This window comes from Bidens hawaiensis, unplaced genomic scaffold (genome assembly GCF_021521415.1).
Source record: "Bidens hawaiensis isolate Kalapana, Puna unplaced genomic scaffold, B.hawaiensis_p1.1 tig00015852_1, whole genome shotgun sequence".
In the NCBI taxonomy this organism is placed as follows: domain Eukaryota; kingdom Viridiplantae; phylum Streptophyta; class Magnoliopsida; order Asterales; family Asteraceae; genus Bidens; species Bidens hawaiensis.
Genome location: NW_027492416.1, coordinates 284322 through 301876, shown reverse-complemented (window position 1 = coordinate 301876; position 17555 = coordinate 284322). Strand labels below are relative to the sequence as shown.

At 36.0% G+C, this 17555-nt stretch overlaps 1 protein-coding gene and 1 pseudogene across 1 annotated transcript; both read right to left on the bottom strand.

Moving 5' to 3' along the window:
* Window positions 1-7326: 7326 nt before the first annotated feature.
* Window positions 7327-9426, bottom strand: LOC143549857 (rust resistance kinase Lr10-like; annotated as a pseudogene).
* An 885-nt stretch (window positions 9427-10311) lies between these two features.
* On the bottom strand, window positions 10312-12003 carry LOC143549877 (eukaryotic initiation factor 4A-8-like). The gene is made up of 4 exons (XM_077040660.1): window positions 11930-12003; window positions 11703-11809; window positions 11196-11626; window positions 10312-11111 (listed from the first exon to the last, which is right to left on the bottom strand). Exons 1-4 carry the CDS (start codon window positions 11995-11997, stop codon window positions 10476-10478), a joined length of 1242 nt encoding a protein of 413 aa, XP_076896775.1. The 5' UTR covers window positions 11998-12003; the 3' UTR covers window positions 10312-10475.
* Between the last annotated feature and the right edge of the window lie 5552 nt (window positions 12004-17555).

Here is a 17555-nt window from a genome sequence, read left to right as displayed (position 1 = left end):
AAGGTCTTTCTAAGTGTTCATACTTCAACTTCAAGCAATCTGCATATGCGTAGAAAATGGAGTTTGTCAACAACGCATGTTGAGTGAGATGATCAACAATTTTGACACAACAAATAATAATATATATAAATAGATAATTGATAAATGATAAGTGATAAATGCGCAAACCAACCATGTGATAATAATCAATCAAATCATAACAAAACATGTATATAACCAAATCGCGCTAGTGTGCCAATGAATCGTTGCCAAGCGAATCGGGCATTGATTACAAGGACTAAAATTGTCGGTTTACCTTTGCCAAGCGAATCGGGCTCCGGTTACTAAGACGGTCGTATGATCATACTAATGAGAATCTCCAAATGTTGTCAAGTAAACAATTAAACATGTAGCAATTAGCAAATAACATTCAAATGATATTCACACAATGATTATGCTTGCGATTTTGTGTGTATATATAGAATAGAAAATATGAGTAAGTACGCATATGTCCCAAAAACGTTTGAAAACAGTGTATAAAAAGGGGAATGATCAAACTCACCTTAGATTTAAGGCGAGTGATTAATAACTAAGATAAACAAACTAAAGATTAAGCGAGTCGTCGACTACGTGTCGAACGAGATCAATGATCAGAACCCGGAAAGTGAACGAACAAAGAGATATATCGAGTCAACGGTCCTTAGACTTGCAAAATCAACCGTTTTATGAACGGTTCTTCAACAAAACACCAAAAACCGAGAGGATTCGAGCTGGGCAGAAGGTAGGACGGCTGGAGTATGTTCTTTAGGGTTCGTGTAATGTTTTGTGGCAGATGAATGGGACTTGTTTATATAAAAATAGCAAAAACGAACTATATTTGGACATGTCACTCGTTTAAGCAAGTAAATATGGTTTAAGGGAAAGAATCATCGAAATATTAGTAAAGATTTGATCTTGGTCTGTAGGAAACGAATATAGGTTGATATTTTAGTTAGAACACCTTTTCTTGGATCTTAATTCACTCACAATTGCTTAAAATATATGATTTTTATACCAAAAACGAACTAGGAATGAAATCGGTTAACAAGATCTGCACAGTGTTTCCACCGCGCCGCGCGGCCATGGGTCAGGCTGCCGTCGCGCGGCGCTCCGGCCACCGGAGGGGAAGGTTTCAAAATTTACAAGTTTAGTCCCTGTAGTGTGACATCTGACCCGATCCGACCCGACCCAGGTACCCGTTTCCCCGATCCGATCTCTTTCTTTTATGATTTAATATTTATTTATACTTATACTTTATTTTTAATAATAATATATTTTCCTTCCCGCCTCTTTCTCTCTTTTCCTTTCCGCCGTCCCGTCCCTCTTCTTCTCTCTTTCCGCCTTCTTTTCTCTCTTGTCGCCGTCCCGCCCTTAAGCCTTGACCCCTTCTCTTATTTTTGTGTCCTTTGTTTCTTCACGCCTAAGGTTGTCTGCGCAGCCCCACGCGCCAGACTCCTTACAAGGAAGCCTGCGCGAAGACCAGTTGTTCCTGCGATACGCGAGGCGAACTGTTCTCGCAGCGCGCTAAGAATTGTAGTTCTTCTCGCAGCGCGCTAAGAACGGAAGTTCTTCCCGCGACGCGCTAAGAATTGTAGTTCTTCTCGCAGCGCGCTAAGAATGGTAGTTCTTCCCGCGGCGCGCTGTGGACTGTCCTCTGTCTGCCTTCGCCCTCGCGCGTGCGCTCGAGCTTTCCCGCGCTAAACCCTTTGAGTTTTCTTCTGTTTAATCTAGCCGTTTGCTTTTGTGATGTCTTATCTTCTGTGTTGTTGACCTGACCTATCTTATGTCTGAAAAGTTACTTTTGGCGCAGCATGCGCACCAACCCCATTGGTTGACAGAAAAAGTGACTGACATTATCTTTTGAGATCTGCTTTTTCCATGCTTGACCAGTACCTTTATCTGACCCGCCCATGCTTTTACTGTTACCTGTCAGCTTTTCCTTTGTCCCCTGCAGCTGCCATATCTTTTGATATCTTTTGCTTTTGGAATCTTTTACTTTTTGGAGATCTTTTCCCCTTTTCTAGGGATTGTGTTCCCTAGGGTTTCCCTATAAATAATAATGCTATTTTCTTAACACTACACACACAAACACTTAATTTAACCTCCTCCTTGCTCTCTCTGCCGCCTCCCTCTCTGCCTCCGTCTTCCTCCCTGTTCTGCCCTGCTTTTCCGGTAATATATATAATATATAATAATTTGTTTAAGTTACTTATTAATTATGCTAAATCTAGACTTAAAACCAATCATTAAAACAATAATCTTTAATTATACGTTAACTTGTGCTTGTTTAAAGTTGGTTCTTGCTTTATCTTTCACCGCATCGTTTATCAAGTGAGTAATCTCGTACCTAATCCCTTTTTATTTTTAATGTTTTGGGATGTTCATGTGTTCATACAAACTTAGAGTCTTAAACTTGTTTATGAACTTTAGTCGCGCAGTATCCCATGTGTTGAGGACGTAGACTTGGCTGTTTATTTGTATGTGTGGATCATTAACCGTCTTGTCGGTCTATTCCGCAGTTCTCATGGTACCATTAGATGAACACGGGAGAACAATCGTTTATGATTTTCTCTTTTGTTTACACTTGCACAGTCTTTCTTGTTTGTGAGCTCAATTGTGAGCACTGGCAGTCTATGAATCTTAGAGTTGGTCCCGATCGGATTACACCCTTGTTGAAAACCAGACATACACATGTTGCGCGCAGATTTATTGTTATCTATGTATTGTATTAAACTTGATTTCTCACCAACACGCAAGTGTTTGACGTTTTATTTTAACACATGTTCAGGTTTGCTGTAGCTACTTTTGGAGCTTGTGGACACGTAGGACGTTTTTACTTTTGGACCTAGATTAAAATGTAACAAGACAAGTTATTATTGTTCGAATATTTTGTCTTATAATATATTAATTTATGTTGATTTATGTTATCTTGTGTTTACGTTGCGCGTGCGTGAATGAATATATTTATTAAATATTGACACCCAATAGTGTCACGAGTAATGAAACAATATGTGGCGCCCCGATGTATAATCCGCCTTTGGTCGGGGTGTTACATGTAGTTCATGTTTTGATCAATTATTGAATGTTATATGAAATAAATAAGAAATGAACTTGATACAAACTATGACGGTTAAAAGTGAACATTAGAATTTTATTACTTATAAATATTTGATTTTGGATTAATAATAAAGATTCAAATTATTCCCGGTTTGGGTTAAACGTAAATGAATACGGGTTTGAAAATTCCGAAATGATACATCTAGCTTACTGAAAACTGTGAGTAGTAGTAAAACTACAAAACAAAACTTCATCATAGAAATGCCAAGATCGAAAGGATACTTGTTCCACAAGTTAAGAATAGTTGAAACCGCATGATCGATGCTATCAGCCTTAATCTCCGATACAGTCTTACACCGAATTGCATCTTCGTTACCAGGAGCAACTGACAAAACTGCCGAATAACACTCTTTAGTTACACTATGAACAATTTCAATAAATCTCCAAATTAGAAAAGATGCGTTTACCTTGATATGCAACTTTAACAGAGATGGCTGATGCGGCTGCCGGTTTCGATTTCCACTTGGGAGCCATTTTGGTTCGGCCGTAGAGAAGTTGGTGTCCGTTAAGACAAGGGAACTGAGGAAAAAGTATAGTCTTTTTGGCTTCCAAGTTGTAACCGATACACTTCCATTTATAATACCTCCTTGTACGAACTACGAAGTTGTATTATATGTTGTATGCATGTATAATGGAACGATGTGAAGTGAAGCATCTCAAATGTACGTACCAATAACTCTTGCACATGCAAATGTTCTATGCATAACTTAATGGGAATTGATTCGACTATTCGACACGTAGAAGATGTGAAAGACAAGCAAGTTTATAAATCAAATGCAATTCATTTGCTCCCATCGGTTCCGCTTTAAGGCTGGATGGTTATGGATAGCCAACATATGAATATGAATGACATGTACTATTATTCCCATAGGTCATTGTCATCTTTGTTGTGTTTAGGAGAAAAACTATGGCCCGTCATTCAGTAGTGGAGATAACACGGGTTGATGACACTTTTCAGCGCCTTGCTGATATGATTGTTGTGCCTGGTTTTGATTAATGAAAGTTCGTTTTGCTAGTAAAAAATAAATCGAGTATGTTATGCTATCGAAGACTTTTTATGAATGAGGTGATGCCAAGCATATTAACTCGTACAAACAAAATCTACAATTAAACACTTTACATGAAAACCTTATTAGCATTTTAATTCTATAAAACAACTGAAATGAACACCTGATCTCGGTATGATTTAGTACCAAAGTACCGTTGACTGTACATGTGGTCAAACTTAGTTTATCAGCATTATACATGGGAAACCCCGAAACACAGGGAGAGATATTAACTAACGACGGATCCAGAATTTTTTTTAAGTGATGTACTAGGTTGAGATGCTTCAATATCATGGAGTCCGATAAAAAATTTCGGGGTTTTTAAAAATTGATTCATGTTTTCGAAACCTCAATTTCATTTAGAGTGGAGAACGATAGGGCTTTAGTATTGGACTTTTATTCTTGTTTCTTTATGTTTAATTGTTTTTGGTATACGTTTAAAGCTTAGCTAGCTAGAACACACAATAACCACATCTTTAACTTGATGAGTTCACTTCAAAAGATATTAACATCGAGATAAATATCCATAAGGGCACGCCTAAGCACTTAAAATATGTTTTTTTATTATTATTATTATTAACTATTTTCTTATGGTATGTTTAAATGTGCCACCACCAGATCCATGCTAGATAGGGGTGCAAACGAGCCGAGCCGAGCCCAAGCTCGACTAGGCTCGAGCTCGGCTCATTTAACTTACACAGAGCTCGAGCTCGAGCTCGGCTCGTTTCGAGCTTTATTTTCAAATCTCGAGTTCGGCTTGTGAGTGGATTCTCAAGCTCGAGCTCGGCTCGTTTACTATTTATCAATTATTTTTTATATAATTATAATTATTTATATATATATTTTTCCATTACAATTTCATGTATAAAAAATATATATTATTTAGTTCTTTTTATTTATTTTTTCATAATATTATATATATTAATTAATAATTATTAAATATATATTTTTAAAAACTATATAAATGACAGGCTCGTTTAGGCTTGCGAGCCGGCTCGAGCTCGATAAGTGAAGCTCGGGCTCGGGCTCGATTATTAAACGAGCTTACTTTTAGGAGCTCGAGCTCGATTAAGCTCGGCTCGATCGAGCTTTTTAACGAGCCGATCTCGAGTAGCTCGCGAGTTTGCACCCCTAATGCTAGATAACTCTAAATTAATTCTTGCCTCCATACGCTCTTCTACATATTTTAAACAATAGTTATGTATATTGCAATAGACTTGAGATAGCTTGGGTACTTGATTGGTGTGTAAGAGAACCTTTTTCATATCTCTGGGTGTAAAAGAAAAAGTAACATCATCTTTATGTCATGTTGTTTACCTCAGTTTTAGAAGACATTCGATTAAAGTGTGGAGCACAAACAACAAATCAAATATAATTTTTAATCATTCGACAAAATAAATACATTCGCAGAGTCACATCTACCCTTTAAATATTTGACAATATGTGAAATCAAGATTGACATGGAATGAAATATAACATGCATAGTACTATTAAGGATGAACAACTATTTTGTACATTCATCTATCAAGTGTTTTTAGTACACTCCTCTCTTAACTCTAGTCATTCATGAACTCGACTTCGGAGCCATTTGTGGTTCTGCCATAGACGAACGAATTGGTGAGAAGACAAGCGATTTTGGGAAAATTTTAGGCTACAGTTGGATCCATTGTGCCATAGATTTGTGCTTGAAGTCCCAAAAGGCCTATTTTTGTTTTTTCTATTCCATTCGAAATGGCAATTGAAGAATGACTAGAGTTAAGAAATGCAAATATCGGTAAACCGGTTTTGGAAATATAGGTTATTAACCGTAACTAGTTATTGATTAAACGGTCAAAACCGGTTGTTGTCAATAACCGGTTACAGTTCCTAGCCAGTTTTTTTAACAGAAAGTCTCTAGCCTATGTCACTAGTTCGGTTCAGTTATTAATCGGTTAGCTGAGAATAATCTATTGAAATTAACCTCACCCTATGGAAAATAACCTTATTAACAATAACGGCATTAAACTACAAATCGGTCCCTCTCTCGAAAATCAAACCGGTTCCTAACCATCATTTTCAATCGGTTGCCAACCGGTTTCTACTGTACCGGTTTCACCTTTCATTTCGGTTTCTGGCTTCTGTTCAATTAACCGATCAAGATTTGCACCTCTAACTCGAGCATCCACTTGTAATAATAAATGTATATAATGAGTGAAGACATAAAGTTACTAGTGATTAGTGAAATATGGCCATACTAGTTTAACCCGTCTATATCTCATTTTTTTAAGTCATGTAAAGTAACTTTGTTGTTAAACAAAATGTCAAATTCATATATCCCATTCTACTTAAGTTTTGAGTAGGACTGTCAAAACATGTCAGACATGGTACAATAAAACACGATGATATGTGGTACTAAACACGAACACCAATCGTGCCGTTTTTTTTTCCAAACACGAACCTGTTTAGTAACAGGTGAACTTGTTAAGCCTGTTAAGGGACTTGTTTAAAGACACAATGAATAATACATGTGTAATGAAATAAAAATTTTCAAAACGAGCATAACCGTCTTAAATAATACATAATCCATAATATATTTGAAACTAAAAACCACAATTTCGCAACATACTTGAAAGAAAAAACCATAGAAGCAAATAATAAGATCCACTAAAATAAAAAAATAATATCGGGTTCTGACGGGTAAGAGTGAAACGATGTATGTAAGTATGACTTTATGTTTAGGATGTTAGGAATGTATATTAATTTTTTTAAATTAAAAATCTAAGCAGGTTACTAACAGGTTAACAAGTCTTTAACATGTTAGGACACGAATGTAAACAGGTCGATCTATTTAAGACATAAAACCTGTTAAAACATGTGTCGTGTTAGCAATTGACAGCGTTTTGAACTCGTAATGAAATAGAAAACTGCAAGATCTACCCCTTTTGACTGTTCACCATAGCCTTATGCAGCTACAATAAGTTTACAGCTTTAAATTTTTTATGCGATTGCAATAAGTTTTAAAGTTTAACTATTCAAATTTGCTCGCTGCTTTGCACGGCTTCATAGTTTCCACAAAATAATGAAATCTTCCATTACATTTACAAACAAAAAACTGGTTACATTTACTTTTCCTAAACAAAATTGAAACCATAAAACTGTATGCATATCATTGATGGGAATCAAGTGACCTTGGAGTGGAATATAAGAACGGTTTAGGAGGAATTTGTATAGACTTCAAATCCCCTTCTAACATATCCAACACCTTACTCATTGATGGTCTGCTTGCAGGATCACTTTGCATGCACCATAAGCTTACCAACACCATCTTCTTCGCTACTTCTTTATCGCGCGCGTCTAAAACGCCACTTAGTCCAAGATCTTTGCTAGCCATAACTTGTCTATACACGAAATCAAAAAAGTACATGTTACTAGTCCCATCATCTTCAACCACCACATTTCTCCGCCCGCCCACCATTTCTAACACCATCATCCCGTAGCTGTACACGTCTGATTTGTGTGACACAACTCCGAAGTTCCTAGAAAATACTTCTGGTGCAATATAACCAGGTGTCCCTCACATACCCGACATAGACACAACACTTCTTTTTTCTGTGCATAGCTTCGCGAGCCCAAAATCGGATATTTTAGGACACAAATCTTTGTCTAACAGAATATTATGCGGCTTAATGTCAAAATGCAAAATTCTAGTATTACAGCCGCAATGCAAGTACTCTAGTCCTCTAGCAATGCCAACTGTAATATCGTACAGCTTCTTCCATTCTAGTTGGGTACTTGTTGCTGAACTTGGATCATGAATAAATTTCTCGAGTGATCCGTTAGGCATATACTCATAGATCAAAGCTCTGTGACGACCCTCAAAACAGAAGCCTAGTAGACTTACTATGTTAACATGACAAGTCTTGCTAATGCTTGCAAGCTCATTGACCAGATCTTGTCCGCTACCTTTTAACTCGTTTAAAACTTTGACTGCGACTTCGTTGCCATTTTGTAACTTTCCTCGGTATACCGAACCATAGCCTCCTTCGCCTATTTTTAATTTGAAGGAGTTGGTCATTTTTTCACGTTTGAGTAAGAGTAGCGTTTTGGAGCTAGAGATTCATGATTCTTGATGATGGCTTCTATGTTGGAATAGTTTTCAGCATCATGCCTTGAGAAGATATTGATTCTAGAGCAAATAGCTATTAAGATCAGTACAATTACAGAACCTGCGGCCAAGGTTGCTGCAAGCGACAATTATTGAAATCAGGGAACTTGTCCACAAGAATTCTAGATTAACATAGCCATGAAGGCGACTTTACCTAGTGCAGATTTTATCACGATGTTTCTTGGCTTTTCTGCAAATGAAATTATCGTCAGCTAAATAGACACGTATTCAGTAATATCTCACTCAACAAAGTAGGGTCGTTGAGAAGAGGACGAGTCTTATATATATTTGGCATATACCAGGAACAAATAAGAGTTTTTAATTACCTTTCTTCGTGTTGCCACTATTGTTTTCACACCAAAACTCTTGGTTATCGCTTGATTTAGTCGAACACCGGCTTCCACTCCTGTGACATTCCTGACACCTGTCAGATACTTGCACTACAAGCTCAAGCTCAGAAGTCAACAGTTTAAACAGTTCGGTGAAATTTGTTTCTTTTGGGAACGTGGACAGAGACTTTACTGGCAAAATAATTACCGAGCAGGGGGGCGGTAGATCAGTGTTGGATGAAATATAGCTATTTGAATATGTGTAATAATAGTCATAATCATCACAACTATCAAACACATAATAGTCACCTGCTGGTCTAAAATACCCGTCGACTTGTTCATGGAGTCTTGGACTCTTTGAACATCTTAACACAGGAAAAGCGGGTGAGATGCTATAAGAAATAGAGGATGAATTAGGAGGAAATATGTACACCAATGAATCGCAACTATTGCTATTTATTTGGTTTGCATAATAGTTGTCTTGAACAAGAAATAAATCACTACTGCCCGACATGACCTGCACAAGATCATACGACGGGTAGTCTTGTTTCAGCCGAATCTTTGCAACTGGCTGGCTACAATCAACCTCACACAATCCACATGCTGAATTACTGGAAGTGTAGAATGGGAAGCTCAGATAGCCAAGGTTTGAACACGAAAAAGAGGCGGGACAAATGGGGTGTGAACTGTTTCCTTCATCTTGTGATGAAACAGGCTGCAGGCTATGAGATAGAACAAATAAGATCAAAAGAATGAAATACTTAATCTCCATTACTGAGGCTTGAACTAATTCAGAATAAATATTCTTGATCATTTTCTACAAATATATGTATGATGTAAATGTTAGGATAGTCAAACCACAGCCTTTATCCATGGATCCACTTTCTGAGCCATTCCTGCACACGTCACAATGAGTCTTAGTTTTCTTAACAATTAATTTGAAAGGTCAAAGTTCTACTTTTAGAACTCAAATTTGATACAATTTGTATTTGCGTGTCACAATCGTCTGAACTTATAAAAAGAGACCTCTATGCTAGTTGTCGAACGCAAGCTACATTTTACGACATCCCATTGTTGGTTTAGCTTTAGTTTAACTTTATGTTAGGTTAGAACTTGTATTTCTAGCAGTAATTAGGATTTTCATTGTAGCTGTACATTGGGTTTAGTATTTGTTGGGGTTTGAATACATGCTAACTCTGATCTTGGAGATTTGTTTTCAATGGTAACTAGAACGCTTTTTAAGGCCATTTCCACTTTGGTGGGATGATAGTTGTTAGGGTGTCAAATAGGATGTCAATACTTCAATCCCCAGCAGTTAAAAGTTAAATAAAAAATGGTTGGTAAACAATTTTGGTAAATAGTGGCGGCTGTTGACTTGTTGAGGAACATCTGTCACCCTCAAGTTCAAGAAAAAAAGAATATGATATTAAGAATAAGTAGATATTCATCATATTCTATACGGCCAATACTTGGTAACTGTTAACAAAAGCTTACAAAAATGAATGGCTTGTTATAATACTTTATATAAAAAGTGACGCTTTATAGAAAAATATTCTGAAAGGAACTGTTTTTAAACAACAGAAATATAGAATGCTACAAAAATAAATGAATTTTAGTCTGCAAAATAAGATGGCACTTATAGTAAACACATTAAAAATTGGATCAAAATTGCAAAGATGCTGAAAGATTAAACTGAAAATAAACTAATCCATACGGTCCCAGGAAATTAAAGCTCAAGGGTACAAACATGGTTTCAAATCCTACTACCACTCTCAATAACTTAAAACAAAAAACAATCATTAAATTGAAGACAATAATAACCTAGATCAGATCAGCAACATTGGATGGCAACTCCTCGACGACAACATTGTAGAATTTCTGGATGTCACCAAGCATCTTCTCATCATCATTTGTCACAAAGTTGATAGCCACACCTTTTCTTCCAAACCGTCCACTACGCCCAATACGGTGAAGGTAGTTTTCCGGTTGGGTTGGAAGATCATAGTTTATCACAAGTGACACTTGTTGAACATCAATACCCCGTGCCAGCAAATCAGTGGTGATGAGAACACGAGAAGAGCCAGACCTAAACTCACGCATGATGATGTCGCGTGTGTTCTGGTCCATATCACCGTGTGTGGCTGAAACCGTGTGGTCCCGGCTTCTCATCTTGTCGGTCAACCAGTCAACCTTCCTTCGTGTGTTGACAAAGATAACACTTTGTGTGATTGCTAGTGTCTCGTAAAGGTCACAAAGTGTTTCAAGCTTCCAGTCTTCTTTCTCCACGTTAACATAGAATTGTTTGATACCTTCTAACGTGAGTTCATCACGCTTCACGAGAATCCTAACCGGTTTGTTCATGAACTTTCTAGTAATTTCCAAAGCTTCTGGTGGCATAGTTGCAGAAAACACTCCAACTTGAACCTTAGATGGCAACAACTGAAAGATATCATAGATCTGAAACAAAAAAAACAATAATAGTTAATAATAATAACAATACTAAAATCTCCAATTTGAAGTAAAAGTAAATTAATTATATACCTGATCTTTAAAACCTCTTGAAAGCATTTCATCAGCCTCATCAAGAACAAACATTTTGATGTAATCAGAACGAAGGGACTGTCGGCGCAACATGTCAAAAACACGCCCAGGTGTACCGACAACAGCGTGGACCCCGGCTGAGAGGATGCGTTGGTCCTCACGAACACTGGTCCCGCCAACACAAGCATGGACCTTAACACCAAGATAGTCACCAAGGGCCCGCATGACTTTCTCAATTTGTTGTGCAAGTTCACGAGTTGGTGCTAAAACCAAAGCCTGGCACTCGACTACATTGTAATCAAGTTGTTGGAGAATGCCTGAGCAAAAAGTGGCGGTTTTTCCAGTCCCGGATTGTGCTTGTTGAATTACATCAAGCCCATTGGTGAATGGTACAATTCCCCTTTGCTGAATCGCTGACGGTTTCTCGAAACCTGCATCAAAACCAAACTGTAAGTTGAAACAATACACCATGATTAACTTTTAATATTTAGTATTTATTAGACTTACCATATGCGTATATTCCTCTCAGAAGATTCTCTTGTAGACCCATAGCATCAAAGCTATCATAAACCTCATCATAAGATGTGAAGAAATCCTGCCCATCAGCAGAAAGCCTGCAACATTGGTGAAAGAAGGAAATACATAATCACTACAATCTAAGCATGAACAAAATGATTCTCATGAATAATAAGCAATTACTAATATTAAAAGAAGATCAAATATTGGGATCTTACAAATCATTCATTTTAGAGTCAAAATGTCGAGTGTCAAATTGCGATCCTTCTGATGCTACGCCCGCCATGACTACAAATAACGACAACAATTACTTTAAGTGATTGAACATACTTTTTTCTTGGACATGATTCAATTTCAACTTAAAGCAACGACATTCATTATCGGCTTATCAGTAAATATTGTTGATTTTGGTACACAGAATCCTTTGCGTTTAGACTTACTGAAAACTATTCATATGATATAGAAAATTAAAAAATGCATACGCATACACATGTATACATGCACGACAAAAGCTGAATTCAAGTAAAAAATTAAAACCTTGTGGCGATTCAAATACTGTTTCTTTCAGATGATTTAAACTCCTTTAAAACTTTAACTCCTATCCCAAAACATGTAAATGTAAAGATACACAAAATATGAATAAATGAATAGCATTTGCAGCCGTTATAATTCCAACAAATGCACAAGTCGAAAGCATCCCTAAGGCAGTCAAAACCCTTAATTTGCCCCTAAAATCATGAATGTATTTTCCGATCTAAAGCAGAAGCAGGCTTAGAGTGTTCAGTATGCATGCATTCTCATAACATAATAGCATATAGGAAGGTGAAAAGTGAACTGGTGAATGCAAAAGCATAATAAAAGAAGAGAAAAGAGAATTGAGAAATAGAATCAAGTGCTGTGATACCTGAAGAAAGCGATTGAAGAAGAGGAGGTGTTTGATTAGGGTTTTGTTTGTTTGTTTTCCCAAACTCCTCGACGCCGCGGAGTTGAGGAAGAAGAAGAAGAAGAAGAGAAGTGTGAGTTTGTTTGTTAGTTTGTTTGTTTGTTTGTTTTAACCAGACAGACGATAACAAAGTGGCGTCCTGATGTATGTATGTATGTATGTACGTATAATAATGAATCTACATCCGACTCACTTGCCCTACTTTTCCTATTTTCTTCTTCTCTGACCATTTTGCCCTTATACCATACATTGTGTTTGGTTCACTTGAAACTAGACATCTAAACAAATTGAACTAACACCAACACTTAATCGTACGCATATTTTGTGTTTGTGTTTGTGTTTGTGTTTGTGTTTGTGTTTGTGTTTGTGTTTGTGTTTGTTTATTTAAAAATGAATATGTTCGTGTTCGTTTATGTTTGTTTGTTCAAGTTATAAACGAGCATTTTACAAGCGTGACTGAACAAAGATAAACAAACATATATGAACAAATGTAAATGAACACACTCAAATGAACGAATATAAAATTGTTAACTAAATGACTTTTCAAGATAATTTTTAATTATTTTCTATTAATATGTAAATGGACATATATAAACGGGCATAAATAAACGAACATAAATGAACAAACGAAACATATGTTCATGTCCGTTCGTTTATTAAATAAGCGAACATAAAAGAATTTCCCGCCAAACAGTTCACAGAGAGTTCATCGAATGTCCGGTTCGTTTACATTAAAACACATATTTTAATGTTTTATGGATCTTTTAATTGGGAAGTTTTGAAAATATACTTATCGATTCAGATGCTACCTCTTAATTGGTAAGGGCTCTTATTAACACACAAAAAAAAAACTATTTTTCATAAATGATTGTATTCTTTCAAAAATTTTGTATCGCATTCATTATCTTTTTCTTCCAATTAGAAATAAAGGTGCAGAAACGAGTTTGGGTTGAAGCCAAACCGGAATTGTTTGTAATGTTTCGGTTTCAATTTTTAATGGTTCGATTTTGGTTTTGGACGAAAAAAATGTTCACATGTTTAACTTAAAACCTTCTAACCCAACATTGAACACCGTACGTAACATATCAATTTTTTAAACTGAAAAAATTATAACAAGATTATACTCAGATTAAAGAGAATACAACGCTCGTTTTGATGGTATAACTTTTTTACAAAACTAAAGTTTAAAAATGTTATGGTTGTTTAAAAATCGTGGATGAAAAGTTGGTTTAAAATTGAACTTAAAAAATAATATAGTTAAAGATGAAGGGACTACCTTGTAAATTGAGTAAATTGTGTTTAAATACAAATTTACTCATTTTTACACATATACTTTATACATTACAGAATTAATATTTATAAAACTCTTAAAATCAAATGTCTTAATTTACTATATTTTCTCATGTATTATAGTATAAATACGCTAAAAAGCTAGTTATTAGTTTGACTCACGGTACCTAGTGTTTATGACTCTAGTTATCCACTTGAACTCAATAGTCTCATATTTTGCGTGCTGGTACTATTGTAATTGCTGGATATGTGTATAAGCCACAAAACCAAAGAACAACTAGTTAACCTCATTACTTTTCTTATAAAAAGGTCATGAATTCGAGTCTCGTCTGGAGCATTTTGTTTCGAGTTATGCCATGGAGTTTTCAAGTTGTGGGTTTTCTCCTCGCTTTGGTGGAACGGATTATCACGCTTGTTCTTCAGGTAAAAGTGTTATCATGGATGTTTGGGCCTTTGCTGTTAAAAAAAATGTATAAGCTACATGTATGTCTATTAACCGAAAGATGTTAAAATATTTTTCTGAGTATATAATAATATTTTCCATTATATTGCAATTATCTATCTATCTATCAAAAAAATCCTATGTGCCACTCTCTGGTTGTTCCTCACTCATCTCAAACTGCCAAATTGTTTGAGTTGTGATTTGAGGTTTCTCATGCGTTTTATCCGAATTCGTGGACATGGGTCTCATCAAACCCGAATGGTCCTTAAATGAGTTATAGCATCTTATTTATTTGTGAAACCATTTCATAATCAAACAATAATGTTCGCCAGTAATGGGTCTCACCAAACCAGGATAACCCTTAAACAAGTTATAGCATCTCATTTATTCGTGAAACATTTTCATCATCAAACCCTGATTTAATTTCCTTCATCTACATATTCTCCATCACCGTTGTATCATCTCCATCACCAGTTAATTTTCGATTACCACCACCATCGTCAACCTCCTCTCTCATGCATCAACCACCATCGTTATCTACATCAACAACCCCTTTTTAATAAAACAAATATCTGAGTTCACGTTTGTTCGTTCAAAAAAGTCAACATGTTCGTTTTCGTTCGTTAAAAGTCTAAAAAACTACACATCTCAATTGAAAGAGCCAAAATGTTAAAACATATAATAAACATAACAAACTAATATTACGTATTAAATCTAATCAAAACTACGCTAAAAAAAATAAAACAAATCACTACAAAATATAAAATAGCAAAACAAATAAAAAACAAAAACTTAAATATAGTGTAATAATATTTGAAGACTTAAAAAAGAAAAGAAAAAAGAAAGAAAAAAAAAGACAGGAGGCTTGCGTTGAGCTGTTGAAGCCGACTTGAATCTTTGTTATTCCAATAACATCCATCCTTTAAACCCATGTTGCAACCCATCACTCGTAATAAACCATGGGCAAAACAGTAATTTGCCGCTTAACCAACGCATCTCCGATCATAACACTGTGGGAGGAGGCGCTGCCATGGCTTCGGATGAACCTTCAATGTTATTATTACCCCCCAACACATCTTATTATTAATTATCATCATTATTATTATTATTACAGAAGGTAAATTTGCAAATTTAACCTAACCGTTTGTTTCTCAATACTCGATCAGCTCCCCAGTTCACCAATTTTACACGCGATTTGGAGTTACAGCTGAAGGTTTTTGCGAATTCGATCTGTTTTTGTTTAATTAAATTTGGTTTTACAGAATTAGATTGTGTTATGTTAAGATTCTGCTTAATTGATCGCTTAAGCTGATTTATTGCGTCTCTAGGGTTTCAATTATTGCTGATTAGGTTTACACAACTGTCGAATTGCTGTGCATGTGTTTATATTTGAGATCACTAGTTTGTGTTGTACTGACTAGCTTCTTTTTGTTTGCATTCAATTATGTTATTATTAGTTAGTTTGAGGAGTATTTACCGGAAATGTATTCATCAGTTCACACAGTTAAGATGATAGTTACAGGAAGTATCAAACTATTGATATAAAGTTTGGATTGGCATTAATTAAGTTCGATTGTGCTCAGCCTGTCGTTTAATCTGGAAGTTAACTTGGAGAGAAATGCGTAGGTATTATCTAAGATCACCTGCTAGTGTAGGTATTTGTGCAGTGCATTTGATATACAGTCAGTTTTATAACTATTATGCGCGCGATTGTGAATCTATGTTTGAATGAGCATATGCCTGACATACTGATAGTTACAGGAAGTATCAAGTTATTATGTTTTTGGATTGCCATTAATTAAGTTTGATAATGATCAGCCTTTTATTTAATCTGCAAGTTAACTTGGAGAGAAATGTGTATGTATCATCTAAGGTTACCTGATTCTTTTTTTTTACCATTGATTAAAATGCTGTAGGTATTTGTGCTGTGCGTTTGATATACAGTCAGTTTTATGAATGCTATGCACTTGATTATGAAACCATGTTTTTAAATGAGCATACATTTGACATACTGATGAGTATATTCAGGCTATTCAGTATTTAAAGATTTTCAGAATGTTTTAGAAACTTTTGTGCATTCTATGCGACTTGCAAGAACCTGATTGTAAAGTGAGTTACTTTAAAGCAATTTCATTTAATGCATTTTCTATTTGATTTGAATTATCGATGCGACTCTGAGGCGTGTACCAATTCTTGAATTGTTAGGTTTTATTCTTCTTTTGTCATTGGGAAAGTCGGGTGTCACTTCCATGTGCAGTGACACGACAGTATTGTCATGCACATCTGCGTTTACAAATCTTGCAACACAGAGACTGTTAATAAACTGACGCAATGGCGTCGTCTGGTAAATTTGACATGTCATCTGTTAGTCCGGACAGGCCATTGTACAATACAGCACAGCGAGGGTCCTACTCAGCTGCTTCACTGGACAGATCATCTAGTTTTCGTGAAAACATGGAAAATCCAATATTATCATCTCTTCCTAGCATGTCAAGAAGCACTTCATCTGTCTCACAAGTAGATGTAACCAATTTTTTTCAATGCTTGCGGTTTGACCCGAAGACAATGGCCACTGAACATAAGTTTAATCAACATGGGGATTTTAAACGACTTGCAAGTGCTGTACTTGGTTCGCCAGATGAGTCACCATCTGGTTCGTTTAAGGGCAAACTGCCTAATTCATCACCTGAAGATCTTAAACGGTTAAAGGCTATTTTGCGGGAATCCACCATTAAAGCCAGGTATAGTATTGTAATCTATCTTTATAGGATCAGAGATTTATATATTTTGTAATAATTTTTATTATGTAAATAGGGAACGAGTGAAGGTTTTCAGTGAGACTTTGTCGGTGATTAACAAGTGTTTTCCAAGCATTCCTTCAAGGAAGAGAACAAGACCAGATGCTTTACCTGGTGATCGGTCTAGTGGTTTACTCTTGAATCGTGCACCAATGATGGCAGGTGTCGGTAAGATGGGCACCCAAAGTCATTCCCTCACAAATGCATTTGACTTTGAGCAGCAGAAGGTCGAAGAAAGGGGTAAAAATATCATTCCTAACAAACGAACCAGAACTTCAATGGTTGATCAAAAGGTTCGTAAGTTTGTATAATGTTGATAGTTTGCCATTTTTATTTTGTTTTGATGCGAATCTCATTTGGAATGTTTACTA